This window comes from Babylonia areolata, chromosome 9 (assembly GCF_041734735.1).
Source record: "Babylonia areolata isolate BAREFJ2019XMU chromosome 9, ASM4173473v1, whole genome shotgun sequence".
In the NCBI taxonomy this organism is placed as follows: domain Eukaryota; kingdom Metazoa; phylum Mollusca; class Gastropoda; order Neogastropoda; family Buccinidae; genus Babylonia; species Babylonia areolata.
Window position 1 is genome coordinate 41,378,954 of NC_134884.1, and position 16,559 is coordinate 41,395,512.

At 43.2% G+C, this 16,559-nt stretch overlaps 1 protein-coding gene across 4 annotated transcripts in view; it reads left to right on the forward strand.

The window, feature by feature from the left end:
* Positions 1-15,077, forward strand: part of LOC143285449 (uncharacterized) — a 15,408-nt gene extending 331 nt beyond the window's left edge. For 2 of the 4 annotated variants that reach the window (XM_076592737.1, XM_076592739.1), the window contains exons 2-6: positions 624-702; positions 1,492-2,269; positions 11,736-11,847; positions 12,969-13,166; positions 14,462-15,077. In XM_076592737.1, coding sequence (XP_076448852.1) covers positions 1,719-2,269; positions 11,736-11,847; positions 12,969-13,166; positions 14,462-14,602 — 1,002 coding nt within the window. In that variant the 5' untranslated portion in view covers positions 624-702; positions 1,492-1,718 and the 3' untranslated portion in view covers positions 14,603-15,077. Of the gene's footprint in view, positions 387-623; positions 703-1,491; positions 2,270-11,735; positions 11,848-12,968; positions 13,167-14,461 lie in introns of all 4 variants that reach the window. The other 2 variants (XM_076592738.1, XM_076592740.1) reach the window with 2 other exon arrangements.
* Positions 15,078-16,559: the final 1,482 nt, after the last annotated feature.

A 16,559-nucleotide genomic window follows, 5' to 3' on the forward strand; every position in this document is an offset into this window, starting at 1 on the left:
ACATCGAATAAGAATAAGATTCTGTGATTCTTTTTGAACTTGTCGATATTTTGAAGAGCAGAAAATAGTGATGATTTGTTCTGAAAGTTAAATTTTAGGCCTATACAGTTCAGTCTATTAATTAAAGAATGTGTGGCGCTTAAATATTTCCTTGTAGTCACTCGAACTGAGTTTCGACACACTGTTTTGCGAAAGTGTGTGTCCAAAGTTTTTTTAAGAGACAACACTCGACTAGAGCATAGACACTGAATTCTGGTGTCCATGACAAGAGTTTGTGTCTGACCCGAAGCACTCACTGACACACGATATCGGAATCCGATTTACGTTTGACACACATTCGTGCAAGAACACGACCGCGAAGGCGACACGCAAGTTTGTTATTCGAGGTTAGTCATGCAGTTCGGTGTGTGTGTGTGTGTGTGTGTGTGTGTGTGTGTTGTGGGTGTACTGTGTATTTTGGACGCTCTGAGTTAAACTGTGAATATCATATGTAGAACTTTTCCCATTCAACAGTACTTATAATCCCACCCTACACTGCGAAGATTAAAAAAAAAAGGGGGGGGGGGGTTGTTTCGTGTGAGGGTCACGGATATTGTGTGAAGTAGGGGTTCGTTGTGTGTCAGTGATAGGTCGTCCAGTGTTGGCCGTCCGTTCTGCTGTGTAGCGAAGGTGTGAAAAACGGAACCAGTCAGTTGGCGGAAGGTTAGTACTGAACATAGACAGGTGAAGTTGGTGTGTGTGAGTGGGTGAATGTGTGGGTGTGGGTGTGTGTCTTTGTTGTGGGTGTGGGTGTAGGTGTGTGTGTCTTTGTTGTGTGTGTGTGTCAGTGTGTGTGTGTGTGTGTGTGTGTGTGTGTAGTTCAATTGTGTTGTGAGTGTGAAGAGTGCGTGCATGTGCTTGTGTTTGTGTGTATGTTAATGTGCATGCGTGCGTGCACCTACATACTCGTTCCGTATCAGTGAATGTTTGTGTGTGCGCGTACCTCTGTGTGTGTGTGTGTGTGTGTGTGTGTGTGTGTGTGTGTGTGTTCGTTCTTTAGTTTACCGTCTTTTCACTATCAGTGATATTAGACGTGTGTGTGTGTGTGTGTGTGTGTGTGTGTTTCCAATCGCTGTAGTATGGACACCTTTAGTATTGGTATGCTGCATGGGTTATCGCTGTGTTGTGCGCTTTAGAGTTTTCTTGTCCATTAATGATTATGATGATGATGCTGTTGTTGTTCTTAATGGTGACATGGTGATAATAATGATAATAATGATGGCAATGGCGACGACAAAGACGATATCAATATTGACGATGGTTATGAATGAGAAGAAGAACTGAAAAGAAGACAAAGAAATTGAGAAGAAGATGAAGACGGTGGGTACGACGCCGATGATGATGATGAGGAGGAGGAGGAGGATTATGACGATAAGTGATGATATAGTGATAATGATGATGGAAAGCTTAAACGGCATTCCCGCCAAGAACAAATCTTCTCCTTTTTTTCAGACTTTCTCACCGTGGAAGTTGAAGAGAGCTGCCACAGAGAGAGAGAGAGACCTACAGCAAACATCACATCCAACGCGGCCCATCCCCACCCACCCGACCTCCACGCTTCCCTCAACCCCTCCTTCCCCCTCCCCTCCACCCCCCCCCCCCCCCTTTCTGACAGTTCCAGACCTGTTCCCACCTCCCCCAACCAACCCCCACCACACACACACACACACACACACACAATGGAGAACGAACGAACAGAAAGAGACGCCGACCCCACCACAGCGGTCCCCAACCCAACTGAGGGTGGTGGTCACCATGGACACAACACGACGCTGGAGGATGATGTCTTCAACTCCTCCTCTGCAAACCCCTACTATCACCACCACGCCGCCACCAGAGACTTGAACCCAGAACCCGCCGCCAAACAAGACACTGCTGTCATCATGGACCACGACGACAGACACTCTCCCTACGGCCACAGATCCTCACCACACCCTTCACCAGACCATCTCAACCAAAACGAACCGACTCACCTCCCGCCTTCAGACCCTACCCGCAGAAACGAGGCGAAAGTCGTGGCGGACGACCATGATGATTCTTTCGACAGCGTGATACTGGAGGAGGGAGGGGGCAGCCGGGGTGTGTGGGAAGCCCCATACGTGCGGCGGGGATTGGAGAACGAGGCGTACTCTTACGACGGGGACGCGGAGACTGACCAGAGCTACAGCGGTCAGCCTGGGGGGGAGCCCGTGGTGCTGAGGTCACCTGACCCCTTCCCCCTGCTGGACAGGTAATCCAGGTGATGATGTGTGATGCTGGTGAGGGTGATGGCGATGAAGGTGATGATGAATGGTGATGTATGATGGGGGTGATGTATGATGATGGTGATGTAGGGTGACGTATGATGAGGGCGATGATGATGGTGATGTTTGATGAGGGTGGTGATGTATGATGGGGGTGATGGTGATGTATGATTATGGTGATGTGTGATGAGGGTGTGATGTATGATGATGGTGGTGTGATGTATGGCGACGTATGGTGATGTATGATGTGTTGTGATGTATGATTATGGTGGTGATGTGTGGTGTATGGTGACTTGTGATGTAGGGTGACGTATGATGAGGGTGATGGTGATGTATGATGAGGGTGGTTATGTATGATGTTGGTGAGGGTGATAGCGATGATGAATTGTGATGCATGGTGATGTATGATGAGGGTGATGTATGATGAGGGTGATGAATGGTGATGTATGATGAGGGTGGTTGTGATGTATGATGTGTGGTGATGTATGATGGTGGTGGTGATGTATGATGCATGGTGACATATGATGATGGTGGTGATGTATGATGTATGGTGATGATGAGGGTGATGATGGTGATGTATGGTGATGATGAGGGTGATGTTTGATGGTGATGTTGAGGATGAATGGTGATGATGATAACAACAACATACTACTTCTGCTTCTACTGTTGCTGCTGCCGCTCCTGTTACTAATACTACTACTGCTAAAACAACGACTACTACTACTACTTTTGCTGCTGCTGCTGCTGCTGATGATGATGATAACACTAAAAGTAGTATCCACTACTACTACTACTACTACTACTACTACTACTACTACTACTACTACTACTACTGCTATTACTACTACTACTACTACTACTACTACTACTACTACTACTACTACTACTACTACTACTTTTAATGATGATATTGATGATGATGATGATGATGGTGACAACAACACCAACAGAAGTGTCTAATACTATAAATACTACTACTACTACTACTGACAATAAAAACAAAATGTATATATCAACAGTTAAAGGTCAAAGCTCTCACAGCCTTTCACGGACATACGTGCAGTGATTTCGAACCCACTGTGTCTGGGGCTCGACATTGGAAGACGGGGCCCAGTCCTCTCCTTCCGCCGTTTTAATCTTCGTCGAACAAAGCGAGGCACCCGTTCACACCTGGGTGGTGTGAGGAAAGTCGGAGTAAAGTGCATTTCCCTGTTACATGTCACCATGCCGAAACATTTCCCTGTTACATGTCACCATTGCCGAAACATTTCCCAGTTACATGTCACCATGCCGAAACATTTCCCTGTTACATGAACATTTCCCAGTTACATGAACATTTCCCAGTTACATGTCACCATGCCGAAACATTTCCCAGTTACATGTCACCATGCCGAAACATTTCCCTGTTACATGAACATTTCCCTGTTACATGTCATCATGCCGAAACATTTCCCTGTTACATGTCATCATGCCGAAACATTTCCCTGTTACATGTCACCATGCCGAAACATTTCCCTGTTACATGAACATTTCCCTGTTACATGTCATCATGCCGAAACATTTCCCAGTTACATGTCACCATGCCGAAACATTTCCCTGTTACATGAACATTTCCCAGTTACATGTCACCATGCCGAAACATTTCCCTGTTACATGTCCCCATTGCCGAAACATTTCCCTGTTACATGTCACCATGCCGAAATACTTCCCTGTTACATGTCACCATTGCCGAAACATTTCCCAGTTACATGTCACCATGCCGAAACATTTCCCTGTTACATGTCACCATGCCGAAATACTTCCCTGTTACATGTCACCATTGCCGAAACATTTCCCTGTTACATGTCACCATGCCGAAACATTTCCCAGTTACATGAACATTTCCCAGTTACATGTCACCATGCCGAAACATTTCCCTGTTACATGTCACCATGCCGAAACATTTCCCAGTTACATGTCACCATGCCGAAACATTTCCCAGTTACATATCACCATGCCGAAACATTTCCCAGTTACATGAACATTTCCCAGTTACATGTCACCATGCCGAAACATTTCCCTGTTACATGTCACCATGCCGAAACATTTCCCTGTTGCATGTCACCATTGCCGAAACATTTCCCTGTTGCATGTCACCATGCCGAAACATTTCCCAGTTACATGTCACCATGCCGAAACATTTCCCTGTTACATGTCACCATGCCGAAACATTTCCCTGTTACATGTCACCATGCCGAAACATTTCCCAGTTACATGTCACCATGCCGAAACATTTCCCTGTTACGTGTCACCATGCCGAAACATTTCCCTGTTACATGTCACCATGCCGAAACAGTTCCCTGTTACATGAACATTTCCCAGTTACATGTCACCATGCCGAAACATTTCCCAGTTACATGTCACCATGCCGAAACATTTCCCTGTTACATGTCACCATTGCCGAAACATTTCCCAGTTACATGAACATTTCCCAGTTACATGTCACCATTGCCGAAACATTTCTCTGTTACATGTCATCATGCTGAAACATTTCCCTGTTACATGTCACCATACCGAAACATTTCCCAGTTACATGTCACCATGCCGAAACATTTCCCAGTTACATGTCACCATGCCGAAACATTTCCCTGTTACATGTCATCATGCCGAAACATTTCCCAGGAACATGTCACCATGCCGAAACATTTCCCTGTTACATGTCACCATGCCGAAATACTTCCCTGTTACATGTCACCATTGCCGAAACATTTCCCTGTTACATGTCACCATGCCGAAACATTTCCCAGTTACATGAACATTTCCCAGTTACATGTCACCATGCCGAAACATTTCCCTGTTACATGTCACCATGCCGAAACATTTCCCAGTTACATGTCACCATGCCGAAACATTTCCCAGTTACATATCACCATGCCGAAACATTTCCCAGTTACATGAACATTTCCCAGTTACATGTCACCATGCCGAAACATTTCCCTGTTACATGTCACCATGCCGAAACATTTCCCTGTTGCATGTCACCATTGCCGAAACATTTCCCTGTTGCATGTCACCATGCCGAAACATTTCCCAGTTACATGTCACCATGCCGAAACATTTCCCTGTTACATGTCACCATGCCGAAACATTTCCCTGTTACATGTCACCATGCCGAAACATTTCCCAGTTACATGTCACCATGCCGAAACATTTCCCTGTTACATGAACATTTCCCTGTTACATGTCATCATGCCGAAACATTTCCCAGTTACATGTCACCATGCCGAAACATTTCCCTGTTACATGAACATTTCCCAGTTACATGTCACCATGCCGAAACATTTCCCTGTTACATGTCCCCATTGCCGAAACATTTCCCTGTTACATGTCACCATGCCGAAATACTTCCCTGTTACATGTCACCATTGCCGAAACATTTCCCAGTTACATGTCACCATGCCGGAACATTTCCCTGTTACATGTCACCATGCCGAAATACTTCCCTGTTACATGTCACCATTGCCGAAACATTTCCCTGTTACATGTCACCATGCCGAAACATTTCCCAGTTACATGAACATTTCCCAGTTACATGTCACCATGCCGAAACATTTCCCTGTTACATGTCACCATGCCGAAACATTTCCCAGTTACATGTCACCATGCCGAAACATTTCCCAGTTACATATCACCATGCCGAAACATTTCCCAGTTACATGAACATTTCCCAGTTACATGTCACCATGCCGAAACATTTCCCTGTTACATGTCACCATGCCGAAACATTTCCCTGTTGCATGTCACCATTGCCGAAACATTTCCCTGTTGCATGTCACCATGCCGAAACATTTCCCAGTTACATGTCACCATGCCGAAACATTTCCCTGTTACATGTCACCATGCCGAAACATTTCCCTGTTACATGTCACCATGCCGAAACATTTCCCAGTTACATGTCACCATGCCGAAACATTTCCCTGTTACGTGTCACCATGCCGAAACATTTCCCTGTTACATGTCACCATGCCGAAACAGTTCCCTGTTACATGAACATTTCCCAGTTACATGTCACCATGCCGAAACATTTCCCAGTTACATGTCACCATGCCGAAACATTTCCCTGTTACATGTCACCATTGCCGAAACATTTCCCAGTTACATGAACATTTCCCAGTTACATGTCACCATTGCCGAAACATTTCCCTGTTACATGTCATCATGCCGAAACATTTCCCTGTTACATGTCACCATGCCGAAACATTTCCCAGTTACATGTCACCATGCCGAAACATTTCCCAGTTACATGTCACCATGCCGAAACATTTCCCTGTTACATGTCATCATGCCGAAACATTTCCCTGTTACATGTCATCATGCCGAAACATTTCCCTGTTACATGTCATCATGCCGAAACATTTCCCAGTTACATGTCACCGTGTCGAAACATTTCCCTGTTACATGTCACCATGCCGAAACATTTCCCAGTTACATGTCACCATGCCGAAACATTTCTCTGTTACATGTCACCATGCCGAAACATTTCCCAGTTACATGTCACCATTGCCGAAACATTTCCCTGTTACATGTCACCATTGCCGAAACATTTCCCTGTTGCATGTCACCATGCCGAAACATTTCCCTGTTACATGTCACCATGCCGAAACATTTCCCTGTTGCATGTCACCATGCCGAAACATTTCCCTGTTACATGTCACCATGCCGTAACGGGCCTCCGAACCTGATCACTGATCAGAAGCCTTGTCATTTCTGCCACGGTGGCTTAATTCTCTGTACTACTACTGCTGCTCTGCTGCTGCTGCTGCTGATGATGATGATGATGATGATGATGATGATAAAACTAACAGTATGCTAGTGTCCACTAGCATTGATGTTGAGGATGATGATGATGATGATGATGATGATGATGATAAAACTAACAGTATGCTAGTGTCCACTAGCATTGATGTTGATGATGATGATGATGTTGAGGATGATTGATGATGATGATGATGATGATGATGATGGTGATGATGATGATGAGGAGGAGGAGGAGGAGGAATTCATACATGCACAAAGTAGATAATAACACAATGGATCGTATGATGTACAACATATCCGAGTACAGAAAACTCAACGACAGCTGACTCACCTCAGCATATTCCAGTCCACATAGACAGGCGTACACACACACACACACACACACACACACACACACACACACACACACACACACACACACACCGTTTATCTGAATCAATACCATATGTCTATCTTTCTGACACTTATTTCTTCACGCACATGTCAGTCTGACACAGTATTGATCAGTATTCCCGGTCGGTCAGTCCGTTTGCATATCTATGAGGCCTGTCTGTCTATCAGTCTGTCTGTGTGTCAGCACGGTCGGAGCTGTAGAGACACTGAAGTCTTGAACTCCTTTTTCAAAGGCTGCTTGTCATAATTTACACACTCCATAAATTTGTTAGCGTTAGATTTTTTTTTAATCATTATTGTAGTATTGTTGTTATTCTCGATATTATTGCTGCTTGTCGTAATTTACACACTCCATAAATTTGCTAGCGTTAGATTTTTTTTTTTTTTTTTTTTTTTTTCATCATTGTAGTGTCGTTGTTATTCTTGATGTTATTCTTACTGTTGTTGCTATTTTGTTATTGTTGCCGTCATTATTGTTGTTATTAACTTTTTAATCGATAGTAGGTCGAGCTGGACAGCGCACAAGTGCATAAAGAAGGAGAAAAATGAGAGGAGAAAGCAGCATTCCACAACGATAACACAGAAAACAAATGTACGAGAATAAAGCGAAGTGTGATACTCGGTGAGGAATGCTCATACCAGTCTATTATACAGGTGCAAAGTTTAGTTAAATGTACGAGTTTAACGCCAACTTTTTTTTTTTTTTATAAAGTGTGGGTGATAATTGGTGATCTGTCTGGAGATTTCATAGCTGTCTGAACAGGTGCAAAATGAAGTTAAATGTACGAGTTAAAAGCTAACATTATATCATGGGAGTGTGGATGGTACCTGGTGAGCAAACTCTGAAGAGATTTCACACCTGACCATACATACATACACTGACAAAGTCAAGTTAGAAGGAATCAATATCCGCTTTTCTCTTATACTCTGAAGAGATTTCACACCTGACCATACATACATACACTGACAAAGTCAAGTTAGAAGGAATCAATATCCGCTTTTCTCTTATACTCTGAAGAGATTTCACACCTGACCATACATACATACACTGACAAAGTCAAGTTAGAAGGAATCAATATCCGCTTTTCTCTTATACTCTGAAGAGATTTCACACCTGACCATACACACATACACTGACAAAGTCAAGTTAGAAGGAATCAATATCCGCTTTTCTCTTATACTCTGAAGAAATTTCACACCTGACCATACACACATACACTGACAAAGTCAAGTTAGAAGGAATCAATATCCGCTTTTCTCTTATACTCTGAAGAGATTTCACACCTGACCATACATACATACACTGACAAAGTCAAGTTAGAAGGAATCAATATCCGCTTTTCTCTTATACTCTGAAGAGATTTCACACCTGACCATACACACATACACTGACAAAGTCAAGTTAGAAGGAATCAATATCCGCTTTTCTCTTATACTCTGAAGAGATTTCACACCTGACCATACACACATACACTGACAAAGTCAAGTTAGAAGGAATCAATATCCGCTTTTCTCTTATACTCTGAAGAGATTTCACACCTGACCACACATACACTGACAAAGTCAAGTTAGAAGGAATCAATATCCGCTTTTCTCTTATACTCTGAAGAGACTTCACACCTGACCATACACACATACACTGACAAAGTCAAGTTAGAAGGAATCAATATCCGCTTTTCTCTTATACTCTGAAGAGATTTCACACCTGACCACACATACATACACTGACAAAGTCAAGTTAGAAGGAATCAATATCCGCTTTTCTCTTATACTCTGAAGAGATTTCACACCTGACCACACATACATGCACTGACAAAGTCAAGTTAGAAGGAATCAATATCCGCTTTTCTCTTATACTCTGAAGAGATTTCACACCTGACCATACATACATACACTGACAAAGTCAAGTTAGAAGGAATCAATATCCGCTTTTCTCTTATACTCTGAAGAGATTTCACACCTGACCACACATACATACACTGACAAAGTCAAGTTAGAAGGAATCAATATCCGCTTTTCTCTTATACTCTGAAGAGATTTCACACTTGACCATACATACATACACTGACAAAGTCAAGTTAGAAGGAATCAATATCCGCTTTTCTCTTATACTCTGAAGAGATTTCACACCTGACCATACATACATACACTGACAAAGTCAAATTAGAATGAATCAATATCCGCTTTTCTCTTATACTCTGAAGAGATTTCACACCTGACCATACATACATACACTGACAAAGTCAAGTTAGAAGGAATCAATATCCGCTTTTCTCTTATACTCTGAAGAGATTTCACACCTGACCATACACACATACACTGACAAAGTCAAGTTAGAAGGAATCAATATCCGCTTTTCTCTTATACTCTGAAGAGATTTCACACCTGACCATACACACATACACTGACAAAGTCAAGTTAGAAGGAATCAATATCCGCTTTTCTCTTATACTCTGAAGAGATTTCACACCTGACCACACATACATACACTGACAAAGTCAAGTTAGAAGGAATCAATATCCGCTTTTCTCTTATACTCTGAAGAGATTTCACACCTGACCACACATACATACACTGACAAAGTCAAGTTAGAAGGAATCAATATCCGCTTTTCTCTTATACTCTGAAGAGATTTCACACCTGACCATACATACATACACTGACAAAGTCAAGTTAGAAGGAATCAATATCCGCTTTTCTCTTATACTCTGAAGAGATTTCACACCTGACCACACATACATACACTGACAAAGTCAAGTTAGAAGGAATCAATATCCGCTTTTCTCTTATACTCTGAAGAGATTTCACACCTGACCATACATACATACACTGACAAAGTCAAGTTAGAAGGAATCAATATCCGCTTTTCTCTTATACTCTGAAGAGATTTCACACCTGACCATACATACATACACTGACAAAGTCAAATTAGAAGGAATCAATATCCGCTTTTCTCTTATACTCTGAAGAGATTTCACACCTGACCATACATACATACACTGACAAAGTCAAATTAGAAGGAATCAATATCCGCTTTTCTCTTATACTCTGAAGAGATTTCACACCTGACCATACATACATACACTGACAAAGTCAAGTTAGAAGGAATCAATATCCGCTTTTCTCTTATACTCTGAAGAGATTTCACACCTGACCATACACACATACACTGACAAAGTCAAGTTAGAAGGAATCAATATCCGCTTTTCTCTTATACTCTGAAGAGATTTCACACCTGACCATACACACATACACTGACAAAGTCAAGTTAGAAGGAATCAATATCCGCTTTTCTCTTATCAATATAGTATCGTGCAATAAAACCAGGGTTATTTCAGGGGGGGGGGGGGGGGGGGGGGGTTGTCGTAAAAATGGGCATACCTTTTTATGGGCTTTAGAAATCAATCTTTCTTCTTTTTTTTAATATAATCATTCGGATTTGTGATAGCTTTTAATCTAGGTTCTTTTTACTGAAAAACAATCATTTCTGTCCGTGACTGGTAACGGACAGCAGCGAAATGCTTCACCTCGATCCAAATTTAAAATCAAATGAAATGGGAGAGGGGGGGGGGGGGGATAACGATCCCGAAAGGATCTTTCTGACCACGATTCTCAAAATTAATGTGTTTCAGACGATGATTCAAGGGGCATAAGACAGTACTCAAATACCGTGCCTTTCATCCGGGTTCTCGATGATTTTAATCCCTTTAAACTAAGTCACACCTTTTTTTTTTTTTTTACTTTTTTTCTTTTAATCGTTTTCATTTACACTTGGAGGAGATTTTAGGGAGGAAAAAATTTAAAGGTTGTTGAATCTTGTGATCAATGCCAGATCAATTAATTAGCACATCATGCACCTAAACGCCAAACTATCTTTAATGCTGGTCAGTTGATTTTAATCATTTTTTCTACGTTTAATTATAGTATGATGTTGATAATAAACAGTAATAATAATGATAACATTTATATTCAGTCTGATATCATCATCCTAGATGAACAGACTATAGATAAATATATAAATAGATAAACGAACATCATTACTTTTACCATACTATGATCGATACACATGTGTTATAGTGATTATCACTGGATGTAAGGTTTACGCGTCAACTTAGCATTTAAACATATCATGTCTTTTGTGTATTCACCGACATTGAATGACAGTGGTTCTCGTGTATTGTTTATGTAGCACACACCGCCAATCAATTTCTCTTATTTGTCACGTGAGCTGCTGAAAGCATTCTGTATTGTGGTTCCCTGCAGGCCAGTCAGCGGACGGTACCAGAAGAATCCCAGTCTGGAGAAAAGCAAGGCGCCAGTACCCCCTGGACCCTACGATCCCCAAGTGGGAGTTTTCTTAGCTCCCCCGCTCTCCGTAAGTAATCCCCTCATGTGCATGTGTGCGTGCGATCACGTGTGTGTGTGGGGGGGGGGATGTCAGTGTGTGGGTGGGTAGGGGTGTAGTTGTGTGATTCTGTGCATGTGTATGTCTGTTTTGTTTTGTTTTTTGTTTGTTGTTGTTTTGTTTGTTTGTTTGTTTGTGTGTGGTTGCACAGTGGGTTTTTTTTTTTTTTTAACTTCTTTTAACATCTGTTTTTAAATATGGTTTCAGTTTCACCTTCTCTTTATTTTTTTTTTTCATTTAATTACCCTTCCTCACATTCTGTCTGTGTCTCCCTCACTCACACTCACCCCTCTCTCACTTACTCTCCACTGCCTGTTTCTCTTTCTCTCACAAACACACACAGACACACACACACACACACACACACACACACACACACACACACACACACACACACACACTGCTCCAAATGAGCTACAACCCACTCCCCTCCCCACAACCCTCTTCTTTCCTTTCAACCGCCACTCCTACTAATCTGACACTTCTTTTTTAACCTCCATGCCCCCGCCCCCCCCGCCCCCCGCCCCCCTCCCCCCTCGCCCCCCAACATTGACAACAACACGAACTAAGCAACACGTGTAATATCTCTTTGTGAGATAACAAAGTCATTCTTAATTATCTTTAACAACAGGTGTAAATCCTCTTGATGAGATGGAGTCATTGTTTTTGTTTTTTTTTGGTGTGTGTGTGTGTGTGTGTGTGTGTGTGTGTGTGGTTTTGGTTTGTTTTTCCAAAAGATATCTTTGACAGCCGCAACAACTACAGCAGGAGTCGTTTCCATTTATGACAGCCTATGATAAAGTCAGTCTTACCTCATCTCTAACAACAACAGGTGTACTTTCTCCTTATGGGAGAATAAAAATCGTTCTCATCTTATCATCATCATCATCAACAACAACAACAACAACAACAGGTACAATTTTCTCCTCATGAGATAATAACGTGAGTCATCTTTAGCAACAACAGGTGATGTTTCTGTATGTGATGAGAAAGTCATTCGCATTTACATTAAAGACAACGAGGTCTTACTTCTCTTCATGAGATGATTATAGCCTGTCTTGTCTTACCTTTGACAACACCACTTACGACAGACGACCAAGACGGTGGGGCCCACAGCATCAACACCAGGAGCGGGGGGAGGGGGAGGGGGAAGCGGGCGGAAGGTGAGGAGGAGGATCCCCCGTCCCCCGAGCCGAGTGCGCATGCGCTGTGCCTTGCTCTGGTCCTGCCTGGCATGCCTGCTGGGCAACTTCGTCTGTGCCATCCCTGCCCTGCGCTACTACGTCACGGTGAGAACTTCACATCCTTGTGGCCCCTTCCCCCGAACACGGAGCGTGGATGCCCAAACAGCGTGTTTTTGTTGTGTTGTTGCTCTTGTTTTGTTTTGTTTTGTTTTGTTTGTTTTTTGTTGTTTTGTTGTTGTTGTTTTTTTGGGTTGGTTTTTTTTTGTTTTTTGGGGGGGGGGGGGGGGGGGGGGGGGCGGGGGGGGCGGTTGTTTTGTTTTGGTGTTGTCTTTGTGTTTTTGTTTTGTTTTTGTTTTGTTGCTGTTGTGTGTGTGTGTCTGTGTGTGTTGATTTTTTATTTTTTTATTTTTTTTTTAATAATTTAGATTTTCATTTAATTTCAATTTGTTAACCCATTAGTTTGAATCCGTGTTCTTTCTTTCTTTCTGTCTTTCTTTCTTCAGAATAACTCTGTGAAGAGTCATCGGGTCGCCACACAGAAGAACTGTTCACCAGACTGCTCTGGGTGTGTCATGTTGTGTATCACAGCCTGGCTCTCTGCGATTGGTTTCCCTGTCCGTTTCACAATGTTGTGTCAGCCCATCTTGTTTTTTTTGTTTGTATTATTGTTGCTGTTGTTTGTTGTTGTTGATAATTCCTCCGTCTCCCTGTCTCAACAAAGTTCATCGGAGAATTGTTTTATCAAGTCCATGGATCTTGTTACGTGGCCATGTCAATGTGGGTTTCCATTTCTTCACAGATGTCAGCAGATCTTCATAATCATGGTCTAATATGCTGCTTGATGGAACCCATTTTTTCACGTTCAGATTCTCTGTTACATCATTGTTCATGTTACAAACGTGCAGAAGCGTCAGTGTAAACGATAACCCGCTTCGGAGATTCGACAGGTGTTTTATGGAATCAATGCTAACGTTCTTTTTATTATTATTATTATACGTGTTGATGTGGGAGCTTTATAGAAAAGTGTGTGATGTCCTGAATACATTGAAGAGGATATGAAATGTATGTAGCAATGTGACAGAACTGAGACAAAATCGATTAACTGTTCTCTACATCGGCGAGCTACACGAAAAGTAAACATAATTGCAAGTTACCGTAGGACTCCCCTTTTAGTTAGTTAGTTGGTTGGTTGGTTAGTTAGTATATTCGTTTATTTAGGCATAACAGTGGAAAAGCGTAAAGATATAAATAGAAGATTAGCACGCACGCGCGCGCGCGCGCGACACACACACACACACACACACACACACACACACACACACACACACACACACGGAGTTATACTGAGCAAAGACAGAGAGGGACTCGAGTGAGTGACCATCTCACTGATCTTGTTTCAGGCCAACGAATCTCGCAAGATCGGCGACTTCAACAGTGCTAACTCCTACCTAAGGAAAACGGCCATTCTGGCCACTGTGGCCATGGCCGTGGCCGTGGGGGCTTGGACCGTGGTCATCTTGCACCTCTCTGGTTCATTGTGAACAGCTGGGAGGTTGGACTGTGGTCATCCACTCTCTCTCTCGAGATATTTTCACTGTAAATCCGTGGTGACTGGGGGTTCTTCTTTTGCGTTCGTGGGCTACGACTCGCACGTTCACTTGTATGTAAGAGTGGGCTTTAGCATGTATGGCCATTTTACCCCGCCATGTAGGCAGCCATACTCCGTTTTCGGGGGGGGTGGGTGTGTGCATGCTGCGTATGTTCTTACTTCCATAACCAACCGACCACTGACATGGACTGTGGGATCTTTAACGTGCGCATTTAATCTTCTACATGCGAATACACGCGAAGGGGGGTTTGGGTACTAACAGTTAGGTCTGCTCATCCGTTGACCAGGAAGATCGGGCAAAAAAGATGAACCCACCAGGCGCTGTAACTGAGGTTCGAGCCCAGGACCCTCAGACTGAAAGTTGAACCCGCTTTAACTGCTGTCACTTCCACTGATGACTGGGGGGAGGGGGGGTATGGGGGGGGGGAGTGAAAACTTGTCTTGCATTTTCCTGGTTTACTGGAAACTCGTCTTAGGATCTTGGATTGTGTGGCCGTCGATCTTGTGTGTATCCAGTTGTTCACTGTGAACTGATGACGACATCTGCGCCGTGACAGTGGCGTTACCCCCACACCACACACACCACAGGGCACCGGCAACGACACTCCCAGGCCCCTCTGCTGCTGCCCCGGTGCCTGCAGTCCATAGGCAGCTATACGTCAGTGTCAGGTTGTCACGAGGCCGCACACCAGAGGAGACCCTGCACTGCAGCCGAGTCACTTCAGTGGCGTTCAGCTGTGTCTGGTTTTATCTAACAAAACGCAGGGGCCCACGTATTAACCCCCTTACTGATGACAATTGCTTACTTTCGGAGTGGGCAGCGTGAGTGAGCGTGTCTCTCGGAGTGGAGACAGTCACCACTGTCCGTCCAGTGACAGTCAGCCTGGGCAGACTCAGTTATCCAGCCGCTTCCGCACTGTGCTACGCATCAGGTAGTCATAGTGGTGCTCATTGTGTGAACTGAAGTTTGGACAGTGATTGTCTTGCAGCTCATCTTAATGCACGTCTCTGGTTCTCTGACTTGGGACATCCAGATGCCGTCTGTCCAGTTCACTGTTGGCTGTACTGATAGTTTGGACATTGACCATTTTATATCTCACACTGACCGTTTTACGTCACACTGACCATTACATATCTCACACTGATCATGCTACATCTGATAGTGACCATTTTGCATCATACACTGACCCTCTAACATCTCATTCTGACCATTTCACATCTCATTCTGACCATTTCACATCTCACTCTGACCCTCTAACATCTCACTCTGACCATTTTACATCTCATTCTGACCCTCTAACATCTCACTCTGACCATTTTACAGCTCATTCTTACCATTTCACATCTCACTCTGACCATTTCACATCTCACTCTGACCCTCTAACATCTCATTCTGACCATTTCACATCTCACTCTGACCCTCTAACATCTCACTCTGACCATTTTACATCTCATTCTGACCCTCTAACATCTCACTCTGACCATTTTACAGCTCATTCTGACCCTCTAACATCTCACTCTGACCATTTTACAGCTCATTCTGGCCATTTTGCATCTCGTACTGACCATTTTACATCTCATACTGACCATTTTACATCTCATTCTTACCGTTTTACATCTCATACTGACCATACCTCATACTGACCATTTTACATCCCACAATGACCATTTCTCATCATCCACTGACCGTTTTATATCTCATACTGACCATTTTACATGTCACATTGACCATTTTACATCTTACGATGACCACTTTACATCTCACACTGACCATTTTACATCTCACACCTGGCAGTGATAGTTGAACACATGACGATGTTGCTTTCTCCTAGAAACTCCTGTGAGGCAGCATATCAGTGTTGTTTATATTCATTTTCAGTTATTTTAAC